Source organism: Peromyscus maniculatus, chromosome 17 (genome assembly GCF_049852395.1).
Source record: "Peromyscus maniculatus bairdii isolate BWxNUB_F1_BW_parent chromosome 17, HU_Pman_BW_mat_3.1, whole genome shotgun sequence".
Taxonomy (NCBI): Eukaryota; Metazoa; Chordata; class Mammalia; order Rodentia; family Cricetidae; genus Peromyscus; species Peromyscus maniculatus.
This window is the reverse complement of record NC_134868.1, coordinates 39,282,140-39,297,169: the sequence shown is the minus strand read 5'-3', so window position 1 is coordinate 39,297,169 and position 15,030 is coordinate 39,282,140. Positions and strand designations below refer to the sequence as shown.

The window sequence follows — 15,030 nt, the reverse complement described above, 5'->3', positions numbered from 1 at the left end:
TCTGGCATGAGGTATACATGCAGGGCGCTCACACATGAAATATAAATAAATAAAACTTAAAAAAAATTAGCCTTGAACCCCGGATCCTTCAGCTTCTACTTCCAGAGAACAGGCTTACTCTACCTCTCCTCTATCAGGGAAGAGGGATGGCCTCCCACCGAGTACGGTGAGCAACACAGGAGACCACAGGAGACGCTGCTGGGGAATGCAAATGACAGCCAAGAGGGGACGCTTGGTTTTTTTTTTTTTTTTTTTTTGGTTTTGAGACAAGGTTTCTCCATGTACTTTTGGTGCCTGTCCTGGCTCTCGCTCTGCCTCCCGAGTGCTGGGATTAAAGGCGTGCGCCACCGCCACCCAGCTGAGGGGACACTTGGGAAGTGGAGCCAGGACCTCCACACATGGCTCAAGTATGGAGATGGAGCAGGCACCATTCTGGCTGAGGCAGAGGTGCCATGGGGCCAGAGGGAAATTACAGACAACCATAGGAAGACCCCAGGGTCTCAGGGATTCAGGCAAACCTGCCCCGTCCTCTCTTTCACAAGTGTAGGAAGCAACCTGTCCAGTCCAGCTCAGAATGCAGAACCAGGAGCTGCTGGACCCTGCACACGCTAAGGGCTGAGAACCCAAGGGGCTGGACCCTAGGGAGAAGCTAGTTCTTCGACTTTTGCCCTGGTTCCCAAGCAGTCCTGGGGTTTTCCTGCCAACTCAAGGACGCCCCCACCCCCATATTAATGGTGTCTCCTGGTTGTCAGTGTAGGACAGGGGGCCACACGAGGGGACTCCACCTACTAGGTCAACTTGGGGGTAGAGACTTCTGCTCTGATTTGGGACATATGTGGCTTTAAGCAAACCCCCGGGGATGAACTGTAAGCTTCTGGCGCTTCAGAGTCTACCTCAGGGCATCCCTGGGGCCATCTTGAATATGAGGTGTCCTCTGGGGACCATGTCAGAAGAAGTCATTTCCAGAAAGCAGAGAGCAGCTAGCCAGAGGCTCAAAGACTGTGAGGGGAAAGGCATGTTGCCCAAGAGTCCCCAGAAGTCCCCAATGGTCTTTGAAGACAGGCCAGCATCTTTCCCACAACTCATGGCAGGAGGGGCCGAGGGACCAGAAACTTGTCCTGGAGGACAGACTAAACGGGCACACTTGAGTGTCTATAGGACAAAAGAAGCTTAAAAGAAAAAATCAAGAGGAGAAAATGCGGAAAATCAGGGTTAGGAGGGCTAGAGACAGAAGAGACCAGTACCTACCCATGGCTCATGGCTCGTGCATTCATCCGAGTCCATTTGCTCTCTAAAGAGAGCAGAGTTGGCGCTGCCTTCCCGCGTCAGCTGGGGAAGGTCAGCCTAGGGGCCGGGGCCCTTAGGCAGGGGGCGCGGGGACCCGAAACCTAAAACGGTCCGTGTGCACCGGGGTCAGTGTGGAGCGGCAGTGGCAGTTGTGAGGCCTGGGTGTGAGGTGGGGATGTAGGGCCCCCGGGGCCACCATGGGGATGGTGTTCATTGAGGGGACACAGGAATGAATGGGCCGGCAGGAGGGACGGTGAGCCGCAGGGTAGATGGCACGGGTCTGGGCCAGGTGAAGGTGACTGTGAAAGAGGCCTCCTCCTTGCTGTCTGCCACTGTAACGCACGCACGCACGCACGCATGCACGCACGCCCTCGATCACACAGCAGCCGCCTGAGAGATGGACTCCCAAGCTCATCCCTCTGTGGTTCACCGCTAGGACTCCACAATGTGCTTTCCAAGAGGTGGTGGCTCTTGCTGCCGTCCAGATACCCGAGGCAACCCACCTTCCAGCAGGGGGCAGTGCCTGGCAGGCCAAACCGAGCGGCCTCCTGTGCCTACACCCACAGCGGGGCAGAGTCCGAGGGGCAGAGCCAGGAGTGTGGGCAGCTGGCCCAGGAGAACAAGCAGTTTTGTGCTAATCACTACTGTTTGGAGGGCAGCAAGGAGGTTCACCTTTACACCCCGCCCCCCCCCGCCCCCCCGTTTGGGCTGTCAGCTCTGCTGTAGCACCCCCCACTCCTGTCCAAGCCCCGAGGCTACCATCTGACTCCTCATTAACACCTTACTGCAGGGGCCACAGGCTTCCCCAGACTTCCTCAGAGTCAGCTCTTTAGGAACATTTAAGTCTACATTGTAACCATGTGTAACCACGGAAGAGGAGCTGGCCTCAGGGTCATCCTGCTCACTTCTGCACTGAAGAAGCATGTACACACACACACACACACACACACACACACACACACACACACACACTTCACAAGCTTGTATACTATTCCGGGGGTTTGAGGTCCCCATAAGAACTTCTAATACAATATTTAACCAACACTACCCCGGAGTTAGTCTGTGCCAGAGGTAAGTGTCAAGCGGTATCACAGACTTAGAAATCTAGAAACCTGAAATTTCTCCAAGTAACTGAGTTGTTAAGGGGGTCATTTATTGTCCTGGGGCCACACTGTATGGATTCCGCCACCCTCCATCAGGAATGCTGCTTTAAAACACTCCTCATAGAAAGGCAACATTGTCTCGTCAGGGACTAATATCCCAAGTGGTGACAGGGCTAGACGTGAGTCAGACACCTGGGAAGCAAATAATTTGGAGAAAAAAAATAAAACATGCCAGAGAAAGTAGCAGATACCCGCAAGACACAGCACGGAAGCCCGACACTTGAACACCACTCAGGATTTGTTTCAAATGATGATGCCAAGGGCAGAAAGGCCTGCCTGTCTCCAGGGTGGAACCCCCATTCAGCACACCCTCCCTGGCACCCCCTGCAGGCCGGGCACCTCAGGGCAGGGCAGGGATGACTATCATTGGCTCTGACTCTCTCCTCTCTAGTGACTGATTCCCACTGTCACCGTCCTCTTCAGATTCAGGAGGAAGGCTTCCAGGACATAGGGACCACTATAGTGAGCGGACATCCTTTGGTGGCTTTCTCTGCAGACCACGGGGGCAAGTCCTGAGCTGCAGTCTCTGGGCCGCCAGGCTTGCTTCAGCCCGAATCATTTTAAACATCGGACCCCATGTATTTGTTTATGAATTTATTTAGGTGTATGAATGTGAGGAAGGAGGGCAGCCTGGCCGAGCTGGTTTTTCTTTCCACCAAATGGTGGGAGCCAGGGATTGAACTCGGGTCATCAGGCTTGGTAGCAAGTGCCTTTACCTGCCACGCCATCTCACTTGCATTGCAAAGTGCCCTCTGGGCTGCTGGCATGCACATGCTCATGTGTGAGGCCCTGCTCTTGATTTAGACTTCTAGAAGCATGCCTGGAACATTCTAGAAAGGCCCGGCAGCCCAGTAAAACTTGAGAGCTGTTGACACTCTCCGTCCTTGGGTGGAGTCAATGTGGAACAGTGCCTGAAAGGTTCTGCTGGGATACGGGACTCACCCCGGGGCTCCCCAAGGTCACCTGGCCAAGAGTCTTTTGACTCTGTACCAGCTTAATACCCATGGAGCTGAGAAATGCCAGGGCGGGCCCCTGCCAGGGGTCATGAGGTGGATCTAGGGGGCCAAGGTGCATCCAATGTGGCACCCCAACTCCTAACTCTTAATGAAACTAATCTAACATTTGAAGATGACCACACCAGTGACATCCCGGTCTAGTCGCTGTGGAACAAACCCTAAAGCAAACCTATCCATTTTGAGCCTAACAGTTAAGAGAGTACTTCAAAAAAGGATTTTCAGGACTGGTAAAAGGCTCAGTGGCTAAAGGCACTTGCTGCCTAGACCATTCACCTGTGTTCCATTCCCAGCACCTAAGAATGGTGTGACTTGTCTACAGGGAAGTCTACCATCTTACTCATCCCGGCAGCTGGACAAGGACCAAGTAAGAACATCTCGGCTATAGCCAAGAGGTAGCTTGATACAAATAATCCTAGCACTCGAGATGCTGAAGCAGGAGGATTGCTGCCAGTTTGAGGCCAGCCTCGACTGCCTGGCATACACCATCTCAAAATATCAAAAAAAGTCCCAGCTGGAAAAGACTGGCTCTTCAAAGGCTCCTAGGCAGGATGACAAGTGTGTCAGTCACTGGGATCCGAACCTCAAAACCAAGGTCCTAGGATCATGAACCCATCCTCAAAGACCAACCACGCCGGGACCAAGCCCTCGGGGCTGACTCTCCATCCTGGGCCTCGGCCCTCCCTGGCTGATCTGAGAATTAAGTTAGGCTCCTGTTTCCAGATAGGCGTGCGAAATGTGCTCCGATGTCTCCAAGTTCACCGAGACGCGGCTCTGGTTGAGGGCACCCGAGCGTGAAACACCCTGCGTCAGATTCGGTCCACCGTGGCTGCTCGCCATCCGTATTTAATCTTGTCAGCCTGTTAATTTTTAACTATGTTTGCTAGCGAGGGCCATTAGAGGTCCCTGGGAGCCGAGCTTAGTGAAGTGGGCAGAGCTCATGTACAATGCATGAAGCTTAAAGTTGGGGTGTCCTACTTTCTCACCCCGTCACTGGGTGCTGGCTATCCCCCACCGGCAGCACTAACTCTGAATAAAACATGATCCCATTTGGAGTCAATTTTCCTTTTGCTCCCCGTCACAACTGGTTTTCTTCAAAGAGAAAAGTTCACTTTCTCTCTTTTTTTTTTTCCTGACGCTGGCATTAGGTAATTACTAAGTTTCTTTTCGGCTCTGTTTCCCAGACTCCAAAGTCACACAGCGAATGGTACCGGGAAGCCTGTGTCTGGGGAAGCATGGCACCCACGGTGGACCGCCAGCCTGGCCCCACATGGAACCTCTCCACCCACTCCACAAGCTCCAGGCGACCTTGGTCCCTCCTGCTGCCCTGTCTCTGTACCCCCCAAACCAAGTCCAGCACAGGTTTCTCTCTCCAGGCGCTACTCTGGTGTTCTGCGCCCTCCACATTTATTTCCCCTGCTCACTGGAGCACTTGGGAGCCTCTGGCAACACCAGGCTACAAAGGGAAGGTGTGGAAAGGCTCTTTAGTAAGTCCTGTATGCCACCCACTTTTGTATTCTTCCTCTTAAATTAACCTCGTGAGACAGGTGTTCCTTCTTCTATTTATACAGAAGGAAACGGAAGGTCAGTAGGATGAGAGACACTTGCCTAAAATCTCAACTTTAACAGAGCAAGTAGCAACTGTCATTTAAAAAAAAAAAAATCCTGTTTCTGGGGCTGGCAAAATGTTTTAGCAAATAAAGCGCTTGTCCTGTAAGCCTGAAAACCCGAGGTCAAACCCTGGATCCCACACAAAGGTGGAAAGAAAGAACCGATTCCACAAAGTTGCCCCTGACTTCCAAGTGCGCACCCCTGTATATACGCCCAGACACACACTTCACAGACGCACAAAAATAATGAGTAATTAAAAAAAAAATCCCGTTTATGAGCTTCAAGTGGTGGCATACCTGTAATTCAGGAGGCTTTTCGCAACGGAAGGACCATAAATTTGAGACCAGCCTGGGCCAGAGTAAGGCCCTGTCTCAAAATTACTGGTGTCTTTTGGGAGACTCTGGTCTTCAACTAGTGATCTTCCTGCCTCTCAGTCCTGAATGCTGGGCTCACAGGCCAGATCGACTATGCCCCGTTTATAATGTTGCTGGAGATCGAACCCATGGCCTCCTGCACTTGAGGCAAGTACTCACTAACGGATCTCCAGTCCCATCTATCCTGTTGGGGCTGCTGAGAGTCCTAGTTAGGTGGTAGGATCTCCCCACTGTGAAACTAGTCTTTGGTAATAATCCTGAGGGGGTGAGCTTAACAAGAGAATCTAGAGGTGGAGCTCACCGATACTCAGGCCTGGGCTTCATCAGAGAGCTCAGGAAAAGCCTGCAGATGACCCAGAGTTTCATTTCACACGGGGGAAATGAGGACATGTTTAGAAAACCTAAAGTCACAGGCATCAGAGAACGCAGCGCTGCTGTGCCCGGTAAAGGAGACCCTGTGAGCTCTCTCCTCTTGACACCAGTGACGAAGAAGCTGATTGCTAGGGCGGTCTTTTTCTGGACTCAGAGACCCCGAACCAGTGATGAAGTCACAAGGAGAGAGGGTGTCTTAGCCAGGAGCAGGATCCCTGGGCTCCGATCACAGCTCTGAAGTGTAGCCTTCCAAGGTGCCAGACAGGACCATGGAGCCAGGAGCCAGAAGGAGCAGGTGTGAGAAGGCCCCAGAGCTCACAGACATTTCTCTTTTGCAGTTTAATTGACAGAAGAAGAGGGAAGGGCCTTGGCTGTGGGGATCTGGGATTTTCCAGCATCCTCTGCTGGGCGAGGCTTTCTACAGGTGGGTGGGTCCTGCCTTGGCTGGGGGACAGAGGTGGTCTAAGAGGTGGCAAAAGGAGGAACGCACTGCTGGGAGGAGCTGCCTCGCCTGGCCTCCACGGAACACTCGACATGTGGTACCTCATCTCTCCCTGTCCACCATCCTTCCAGCCTCCAGCTTTGGCGGATCTGGGCTCTGCAGACAGCTCTTTTTCTATCATCAAGCCAGAGGAGAGGTTTGTTTTTTTTTTTTTTTTTTTTTTTCGAGACAGGGTTTCTCTGTGTAGCTTTGCGCCTTTCCTGGGACTAACTTGGTAGCCCAGGCTGGCCTCGAACTCACAGAGATCCGCCTGGCTCTGCCTCCCAAGTGCTGGGATTAAAGGCGTGCGCCACCACCGCCCGGCTCAGAGGAGAGGTTTTAACTGCTCCTCCTTGTGGGCAGCTTGGGCTGAGTCCTAGGTCTCCTTCCTTCCTGCACAAAGCACAAACATTCCTTAAAAAGGCCCCTGAAGGGGCTAAATTTGAGGGCTGGGGGGAAAGCTTTTGAAACAATTCAGGGGTGAAATGCTTGTCTAGAATGCTCTATCCTCAGTCCTAAAACAAAACAAAACAAAACAAAACACAAAAACAACAACAACACAAGCCTAAGGAAAAATAAAAAAACACAAAAAAATCCAAACAGTGAGCATTTACTAAGTTGCTACGATGTAACAGATGTTACTAATGCTTTATAACTAAGAATTCTTAGCCCATGTTCCTGAAGCTATTGAGAGGCTGTACACCTGTCAACTAAGGCAGACGGATTGAGAATGAATCCCCTCATCCCCCTCATCGGCCTCAGACCTCCACATGCATGTAAGCCACATACATGCACAGCACGCACATAAAAATGGAAAAAGGAAAAAACCAGTGACACCCCACTGAGTAAATGCCCAGCTATGGCGACAATGGGTACAGACTTGCCGTGCCCATACTGCCTCTGGGTCCATCTGTCCCTGTGATGTCTACTGGGTCTGCCTGCGGCTCTTTTCCCGTGGACTAGTTCTGAATGTTTCCAGCCTGTCACGGGGATGTCTCCAGGGGCACACCTCGAGAAGTCTGTTATCATTTACAAAGTGTCGGCCCCTGCTTGCAGGAGAGGCTGCCCTGCAGCAGCAGCAGTGAGCTGTAAAGCATGGTGGCACAGGGTAAAGTGTCCCCGGAAGTAGCGGCACTCGGGACCTTCTCCGCCCTGTTTCCCTGACGACTTCCACTTCTGCCCTGCGGTGAATGAAGCCAGAGTCAAAGGGCAGAGATGTGAACAGGGGGTGACAGGTGGGTCTGCACACTGCCTTCGCCTCCACAAAGTCGAAGGTGAAATGCACCTCTTCTAGCCAGTGACTCACACAATGTATTTAGTACATTCCAGACATCGGTGACCTTGAGGGTAAACCAGATGGCCATGTAAAAAAAAACGCTAATGCTAGACATTGGACATTGGCTACACACAATCATACCTCCTTCTGTAAAAATATTAAGGTGCTACCCTGTGCTGTCTTGCTACTTTATCCAATTTGGAGCAGGGGGGCAATTAATTAATCCTAGCCCAGGCTGGCTAGGACTCTGTCTCCCAAGTGCAGGGCATGACAGGTGCATGCCACCATTGGATCAAAAACAATGGGATGTGGTGGCACGTAAGTACCTTTAAACCAGAGCTGAGGACTGTAGCTCAAGACTAGAACGGAACTAGAAATGAGATCCCACTCTATATTAATAATGTCCGGGGTCTTCCCTTCCCTGGGACCAGAGCGGGCACACAGGGAGCATGTGTCCACTAGCTGGATGCCAGCCTTGCTGGTGCTGATGCAAGGACTTCTGGGAGCCGATGACCTGCTGGCACGAGGATCTTCTAGCATGAAGCTCGGGGGTTGGTTCTGAAGCTCAAGAAGATGGAGGTGGTATCGATGAAACCCTCCGCTGGGCGGCGCGGTCTTCTGGAGCGCTCTTTCGGAGTCTGCTCCCGTGGAACATACAACTTAGCTGCTCCGGGCCGGGTTCTCACAAACCTCAGACAGAGATGAAATACTTTTGCTCCAAAATTGTAGGGGCCAAGAAAACAAAAAACTCTGTAGTCTACTTGAGATCATTTTTTGTTTTTTTGCTGATTAAAATTTTTATTGAAATCTCTCAAATATCATCAAGAAATAAGTTTTTTGCAAAAGGGGGGGGGGTCCACTAACAAATTCAACATGGGAGTTCCCTCTGCTGCTCTGCAGTAGGTTGGTAAGTGACAAACACATTCCCAGAGACAAATCTAATTTGCTGCAGAAGTGGACAAAAGACAGGTGTGTTGGGCTTTGCCTCTGGAGGGAAACACTAGAAGAAAAAAAAAAAAATCCATGTCTCAAAACAAAGCACAACATTGCAAAAAATAAAAAAAAAAAGCCAAACTAGAAGACTCTCTGAAACGCTCAGTTTCCAAAACAAAACCCGAGTCACCTGGGAAGGGGCCCCCACTCTGCTCCGCTCCAGTGAGGATTCTCGGAAGCCATCTTGGCCTCCAAGTCTCTCCTGACAGATTTCTCATCTACTTAGAGAAGAAAGTTCCAAAGAGTCACCGGAGCGTGGCCTCTCCAAAACGCCGTCGAGAGTGAAAGTCTGCGGTGAGTCAGCACCTTGCTGTGTTAGCCAGCCAAGGGCAGCAGGTGACAGCCCTGCTCTAGACCGAACCCCTGTGATCTGGGGCAACTCTCCATCTCCTCAGGCCTGTCTTCCTCATCTGTGAAAGGGGCTGGCCGGACCAGCTGTCTGCAAAGCTTCTATCAGTTCACCCCGACACGGACGAATAAATTTAGTTAAGGATGTTCATTCAAATGACTCCAAAGAGGTGAGACTCGAGTCACAGGGATCACACCAGCAGATCAGAGTTCCACCCAAACTAGGGCTGAGGGATGCAGGCTGGGCAAGTCTCAAGAGAAGGGGGCCATGTGGGAGATGCATGCCAGTGAGGCGCACGGCCACGATCCATCAAATCCCGCACCCTCTCCCCATCCTTCCTCACAGTGGTGTGGGCTTTCTAAACCTCCTAGGAGACCCCTGGTAGAACCTTGGCCCTCCACAGTCCTCAGATCTCTCCAGATTTGAAGCCACATCATGACCAAAGCCAGTCTTCCCGGTCCTTTCTGGACACTGCCAAGTCTTGATCCTCCAAACAGCAGTGAATGGCTCTGTTGCTGACTACCTGAAGCCACATGAGCCATAAGGTGGTGGTGGTGGGGCAATATCTCCACAGGGGTGTGGGGCGCACCAAGGGGGTTCCTGGTTGGTCTTTGTTGTCAACAAAGTTATCCATGGCATATAATGACTCAGCTAGTGACAGCCAACTTAGCTGCTCCCGCCTGCGACCTGTCGGTCATGAGGGTTACTGATCACTGATGCAGAGACACCGGGCAGAGGATCGGAAGGCAAAGAGCACGTCTAGTCCTTGACTTTGTTCGTTTCCTGTACCCAGGGCAACTCACTAACACCGTCTGCACTTCTCCTCGCGCCCCACGGGCTTTCTACCGCCCCATCCCCGCAGGGGACAATGTCTGTTCCTGGGGCACAAGACACCAAGGGCTTTTCTCCGGACTCTGCCTGCCTGGAGCCGGGATGCCCCGGGAGACAAGCTCAGGAGGCCAGTTGCCAACGCAGCCAAAAAGGGCCGGAGAAGCAGGCTCAGCCCGCCGTACCCCTCACACGGTGGCTTGGGAACACTCGCGAGGGCTGCTCACGGGGGTCTTAATCAGGGCTGTTCTGTGTAACATGAAGGTGTTTCATCCAGTCTTGGAAACACATACCCGGCAAAATACCCGGCCCCCACCTGACCAGCCCAACAATTTAAAAAGATTCATTGTATTTGTTTATAGTGTGCATGTCTGCGTGCGCACGCGTGTGGAGGGCAGGGCAGGAGGCAACTAGCAGGACTCGGTTCTCCCCACCGTGTGGGTCCTGGGGGCTGAACCCAAGCTGTCAGGCTTGGCAGCCAGTGCCTTTGCCCGATGAGCCATCTTGCCAGCCCGGAGCCCGGCAATTTTCGAGAGGCCAGGTCAAGCGGCTTATGTGTAAGGCAAACAGACGCCCTATTGTATTTGTTAACGGCCCGCACCTGTCCACAGGCCAATTCAATAGTGGTTCCTTCCCAGGGTGAAGCTCAGCTCTCATTATTATCCTCACACCAGGCAGATCTCGGGGAACCATGGCCTCCGGGGGAGAGGAAGCCTCTCCCTGTATTCGGGGAGAAGCAAGGAGTTTGTTTATAAAACCCAGGCTGTTCTTAGTTAAGCAAGGAAACTCCACTGCAGAGATCTACCCTTGACATGTACCTTTCCTCACACGGCAATAAGCGACCTTTTGTCTCCCCTGCAACGGGCATAAGGATCAGGCTTCCTCTCGGAAGCCGCCTTTCGGTCCCTCATCTCCCTGTGGACAAGAGAGCAGAAGTCTCTTTATACACGCACACCATACACACATTAAACTCTGTGCCGAGTGCATGCCTCCCTTCCATACCAGGAGCGTACACACACACACACACACACACACACACACACACACACACACACACACACACACACTTATGCCCCTGTGATGCCCTCTTGCTAGCTGGGAGCCAAGGAGGGAAGCCTGCCCCGGTCTTGGCGTGTGAGATGAGGGTGAGATCATTAAGGAAGAGAGAGGTGTCCTCTGGAGGAGACATCAGGCAGTGGGGTGGGATCATGGCTGTCAGACGGTCCCCCCCGTAAGTCCCGGAGGGGTGTCAGCTCGTTGTAGAGGGAGTTCATTCACTTCCTGAAGGTGGATCTGTTAGCTGGATAGGTGTTAGTCACGTGGTGTGCTCTGGGGAACCGGGTTGGCGGGGACCGGTGGTGGAGTGAGTGGGGTGGTGGCCGATGGGGATCAATTACCTGGGCATGCAGTGAGGCGGGATAGGTGAAAGCAGCAGCAGGAGGAGGAAGAGCAGGCGCTAACTCCGCTGGGTACAGAGGGTACGGGGCCCACACTTCAGGGCTACTGGGGTAAAGTGCAGGCACTGTGAGCTCATCTGCAAGAAAAGAACAGGGGAGAGTTAGTGCGTCCCAAACAGTGGCGGCTGTCACGTCAGAGAACAAAACCACCAGCAACCCCGGGCCCAGATCAACGGCGGCGGAGGCGGAGGCCAAGGGACTCTCCTTCTAGTAACAACCTGTGGGCTCTGCTTCCCCAAACTCTAAGCAAAGGAAACCCTAAGTCCGGAACACAGAAGGCCAGCACGTGCTGCCTGGCCAGCAGGCCTGGGCTCCGAACACTGTGATGTCTCTCCGGCTGTAGCTGGGACCCAAGAACAGTGGGAATTTCCTGCTAACAGAGAGTGTGGTCCCCTGAGGGATGGAAGGGAGGGAGGGAGAGGGAGGGGGGGGGTGAGAGAGAGAGAGAGAGAGAGCAAGCAGGAGACATCTCATGAGAACCTTCTGTGTGCCTTTCAGAGAACAATGGGTTACTGGCAGGACCCCAGCAGGCCAGAACTCCAAGACGCGTGTGGCTATCAGTATTGCTACGGACAAATAAACCACGATAAAGCACTTCCCATTCCGTGCTCGGAAGTTCAGGGCCAAATTCTGGGGACCACAGGACACTCAGAACACGGCAAACTCAGACAAGAAGCATCTCGAATGTCCCCGTGAAAGTTAGGCTCAGGGAGAAAGATGGGGTAGGAAGGTTGGCAGCGGCTGTTTGTTCCGGCTGCCTGGTCTCAAAGTTCCTTGGCTAGCTCAGACTCCATTTGGGTCAAACTGCAGTCGCCAGATGGAAGGTCACTTGCCCAGCTGCCTGGTGCATCAGGAAGCGAGCTGATAAAAGTCGAGGCCGGCGCACCAGTGAGCTCGGCACAATTATTGCTCAGTCAATGCACTCTGTGGGGCAGCACGTCTCAATATTTGCTTTTCTCACCTGTCAACATCTGAAAGCAAGTATCCCGAGGATGCTTCCCAAGACAGCTGAGGGAGGCGGGAGAGGGTGGCTGTAAAAAGCCATTAGTGAGTACCATCCTGGACGATCCAGAAATCGGGGGGGGGGGGGGGGGGGGGGGACGTGACCCGGGGTCAAGCGTCCCCTCCCTCCTTACCATTTCCGGGCAACCTGCCACCACCCTCCACCCTCCCCAGCCCTAGAAGTGCTGGATCTGGCCAGGACTGCCGATAAGGGAAGGCCATGGAGGACAGCAAACCGCGGTGCTGGGTGTGCCGTGGCCACGGCTCTATGGAGCAACCAGGAAATCGAGGGAGGGCCTGCAAGGGCATCACATGAGACAGGCATGGGGAAGAGGCAGGCGTCTACATGGCAGAGCTTCTCCTACGATGGCGGGGAAGCTGGATCACATGCGCTCAGAAGTAGTGCATGCTCACCTATATATACAGGATCCCAACGCTGGCTAAATGTACCACAGCTGCCCCTCCCTGTGTCCCATCTACACGAGGACCCTGGTGACACCCTGGTGACAGAGACAGGCTGAGTATCAAATGGCAGAGACCAACACTGATCGCTACGTGTGCCACCGACTGTTACTATTGGCCAGGGAAACAGCAGCACCAACTAGTGTCTTTAAACACGGCCACGCCCACGCATCTACTTCAGGTCCTGGGGGGTGTGGTGCGGCCCGAGGCTCAGGGAATCCCTCAGAGGGCTGAGAGAAAGCCTTGCAAGACCCTGCATTTCCGGCCATGCAGGGACCACATGTTTCCCCCAGCGCTGTTCTTGTGGGAGCCTGCCTAGTGGAAACTCACGGCTGCCAAAACAGGGACCTTTCATTTTAAACAAACAAGCACTCACAAATGGCAAGCTATTCTTGTTGTCGTCGTTGGTATTTTAGCTACCAGGCTATTTTGGGACACTCTGTGTCTTTTATAAAAGTCAAGAGAGTCTCATGCCCTAGTGCACTCATAGCCCGCTCCTGCTTATCTGGCCGGCTGTAACAGCAGGAACCTTAGAGCCGGACCAACCGGTATCAACTGGTGGAAGCCACCAGCACAGGGGCACGCTTGAGTGTGGCTAGTCTGTGGTCCCTGATCACAATGGCACGGGATGACCAACTCCAGAGGCCCGGGGGAGGAGCCCCACCCGAGCAGAGTGCTTCCTCCTGACAATCCGAGAAATGTAAAGATCCACCTGCAGGATATTCTCACCGGCTACTGGATAAACGTGACGTGTTTAGTAGCTCTACGAACACTTTAAAGAGAGGGAGAAATCCCACCATTTTTTAAGTAATTTTTGTTTTGTTTTTCGAGACAGATTATAAATGATTTTTAAGAGGTGAAATGATTCTCTGGTTGCCTATTTTTTGGTGCAGCCATAAAGTAGTGGGACGCTGAACCGCGTCTCGACAGTATAATATTTCTCAAGTCGGTGGGTTTATCACACCCACAAGACAGAGCACACTACATGGGAGGGAGAGAACGCTGAAGGCGTGCGTGGTGGACTCAGACTTCAGTCTTGATCTGACTGATGCGGGAGTTAAGATTTCCATGTAACTTCTAGCACATCCACCTGGTCCTCAGCGAACATTTGGGAAAAGGCAGCCTGCCCAGCAGAATGGGGTGCACCCAACGTCCGCTAAATGTGGGTGTTGAGCTGACCACATACAGTGTGGTTAGGGGGAACCTCACGGAACACCTCAGCATTCCTCTCTACCGGCTTCCAAGGAGGGATTTATGGTTCCATGAATGACTGGAGACGGCTGGTGCCTGGGTGACAACCTACACCTGGAAGCCATCCTCACAGGCTCTTCTAAAACACCCTCTTCCCGAAAGCTGTCTTTCTGCTGGCTAACAGAGAAAATGACAGGGCTTCAGAGGGGTCCTGTCCTGAGTCACACCTCCCCTAACCATCATTTCTGCTCCAGCTAACACGAGGCGAAGAGAACGGGAAGCCCAGGGCCCATCGGATGAACCTCAGTTTGGAGGGAGTCAGATCCTCTCGAGTGCCCACACAGTAGGCAGAGGGAGGCACCAAGACCTTTCCATCTAGACTTAGTCCCACCCTCTTGAGAAGCTGGGCAAATCCCTTCACACCACACAGCTCACCCTCCAGCCCTACACCGTCTCCCTTTGCACGTCTGGGTATTTGTTAGAGGGCAATGTACTGCTCAATGCATCTTCAACAATCCCGAAACCTAAGAATATCTGATCCAAGAAGCTCCGATTCTGTTTTGAGGGACACAGTCTAGAGGCTTCCAACTCCTCTCCAAATGGGAAGTGCTGATGGAGGTTTGTGCGAGAGCCCTGGAGGATATCACCTTAAGTGAGGACACGAGAGGCCAAGCTTCCGGTCCAAGGAGAAGCTTTAAAGGAACTAAGGCCAAAGAACTTCCGATCGGTATTTATTTGGCCTCCTAGAAGGTTCTGCTTGGAAACACTGCACACTAATATGCTCAGCTACATAAGAACACGCTCGAAGCAAACTCATCTGTCTAGCAGCCTGCCCGCCTCCATCCAGACTCTCTAGTCAGGCTACCCCTTCGACTGCCTGCCTGAGACAGGCACACTGGATGGTCACCTTGCTTTCCCTGGGCATTGATTTGATGTTACCACACACTCTGACTGCAGCCACCCACACTGTATTAGAGGCAGTCTCTTTAAACTCTCCTGCTTGGGACCCTGAAGCCAGCGTGACTAAAACACACGATCGGTCTCATCACACTCCCCTTTCAAAGTCCCCGTGATGCCCCCTTCACTCATAGGATGCACTTCCTGTTTTCCCGGTGGTGGTCGTCGGAGCCGGGCCTCTCTCCTGTCCCCTCTGGCCTCCAGGACCTTCCCA

At 52.8% G+C, this 15,030-nt stretch overlaps 1 protein-coding gene across 7 annotated transcripts in view; it reads right to left on the bottom strand.

The window, feature by feature from the left end:
* The window catches only part of Rbpms (RNA binding protein, mRNA processing factor), a 161,216-nt gene that overhangs the window by 12,326 nt on the left and 133,860 nt on the right, over window positions 1-15,030 (bottom strand). For 2 of the 7 annotated variants that reach the window (XR_006064801.2, XR_006064800.2), the window contains exons 6-7: window positions 11,145-11,281; window positions 1,249-1,388 (exon numbers count right to left, since the gene is read on the bottom strand). The exons of 2 other annotated variants lie outside the window; for them this stretch is intronic. Coding sequence is in view for 2 of the 5 variants with exons in the window: in XM_006973951.4 (XP_006974013.1) it covers window positions 8,446-8,577; window positions 11,145-11,281 (269 nt within the window). In the remaining 3 variants the exon portion in view is untranslated. Of the gene's footprint in view, window positions 1-1,248; window positions 1,389-6,895; window positions 8,578-11,144; window positions 11,282-15,030 lie in introns of those variants that run through there. 3 more of the 7 variants (XR_442677.3, XM_006973952.3, XM_006973951.4) reach the window with 2 other exon arrangements.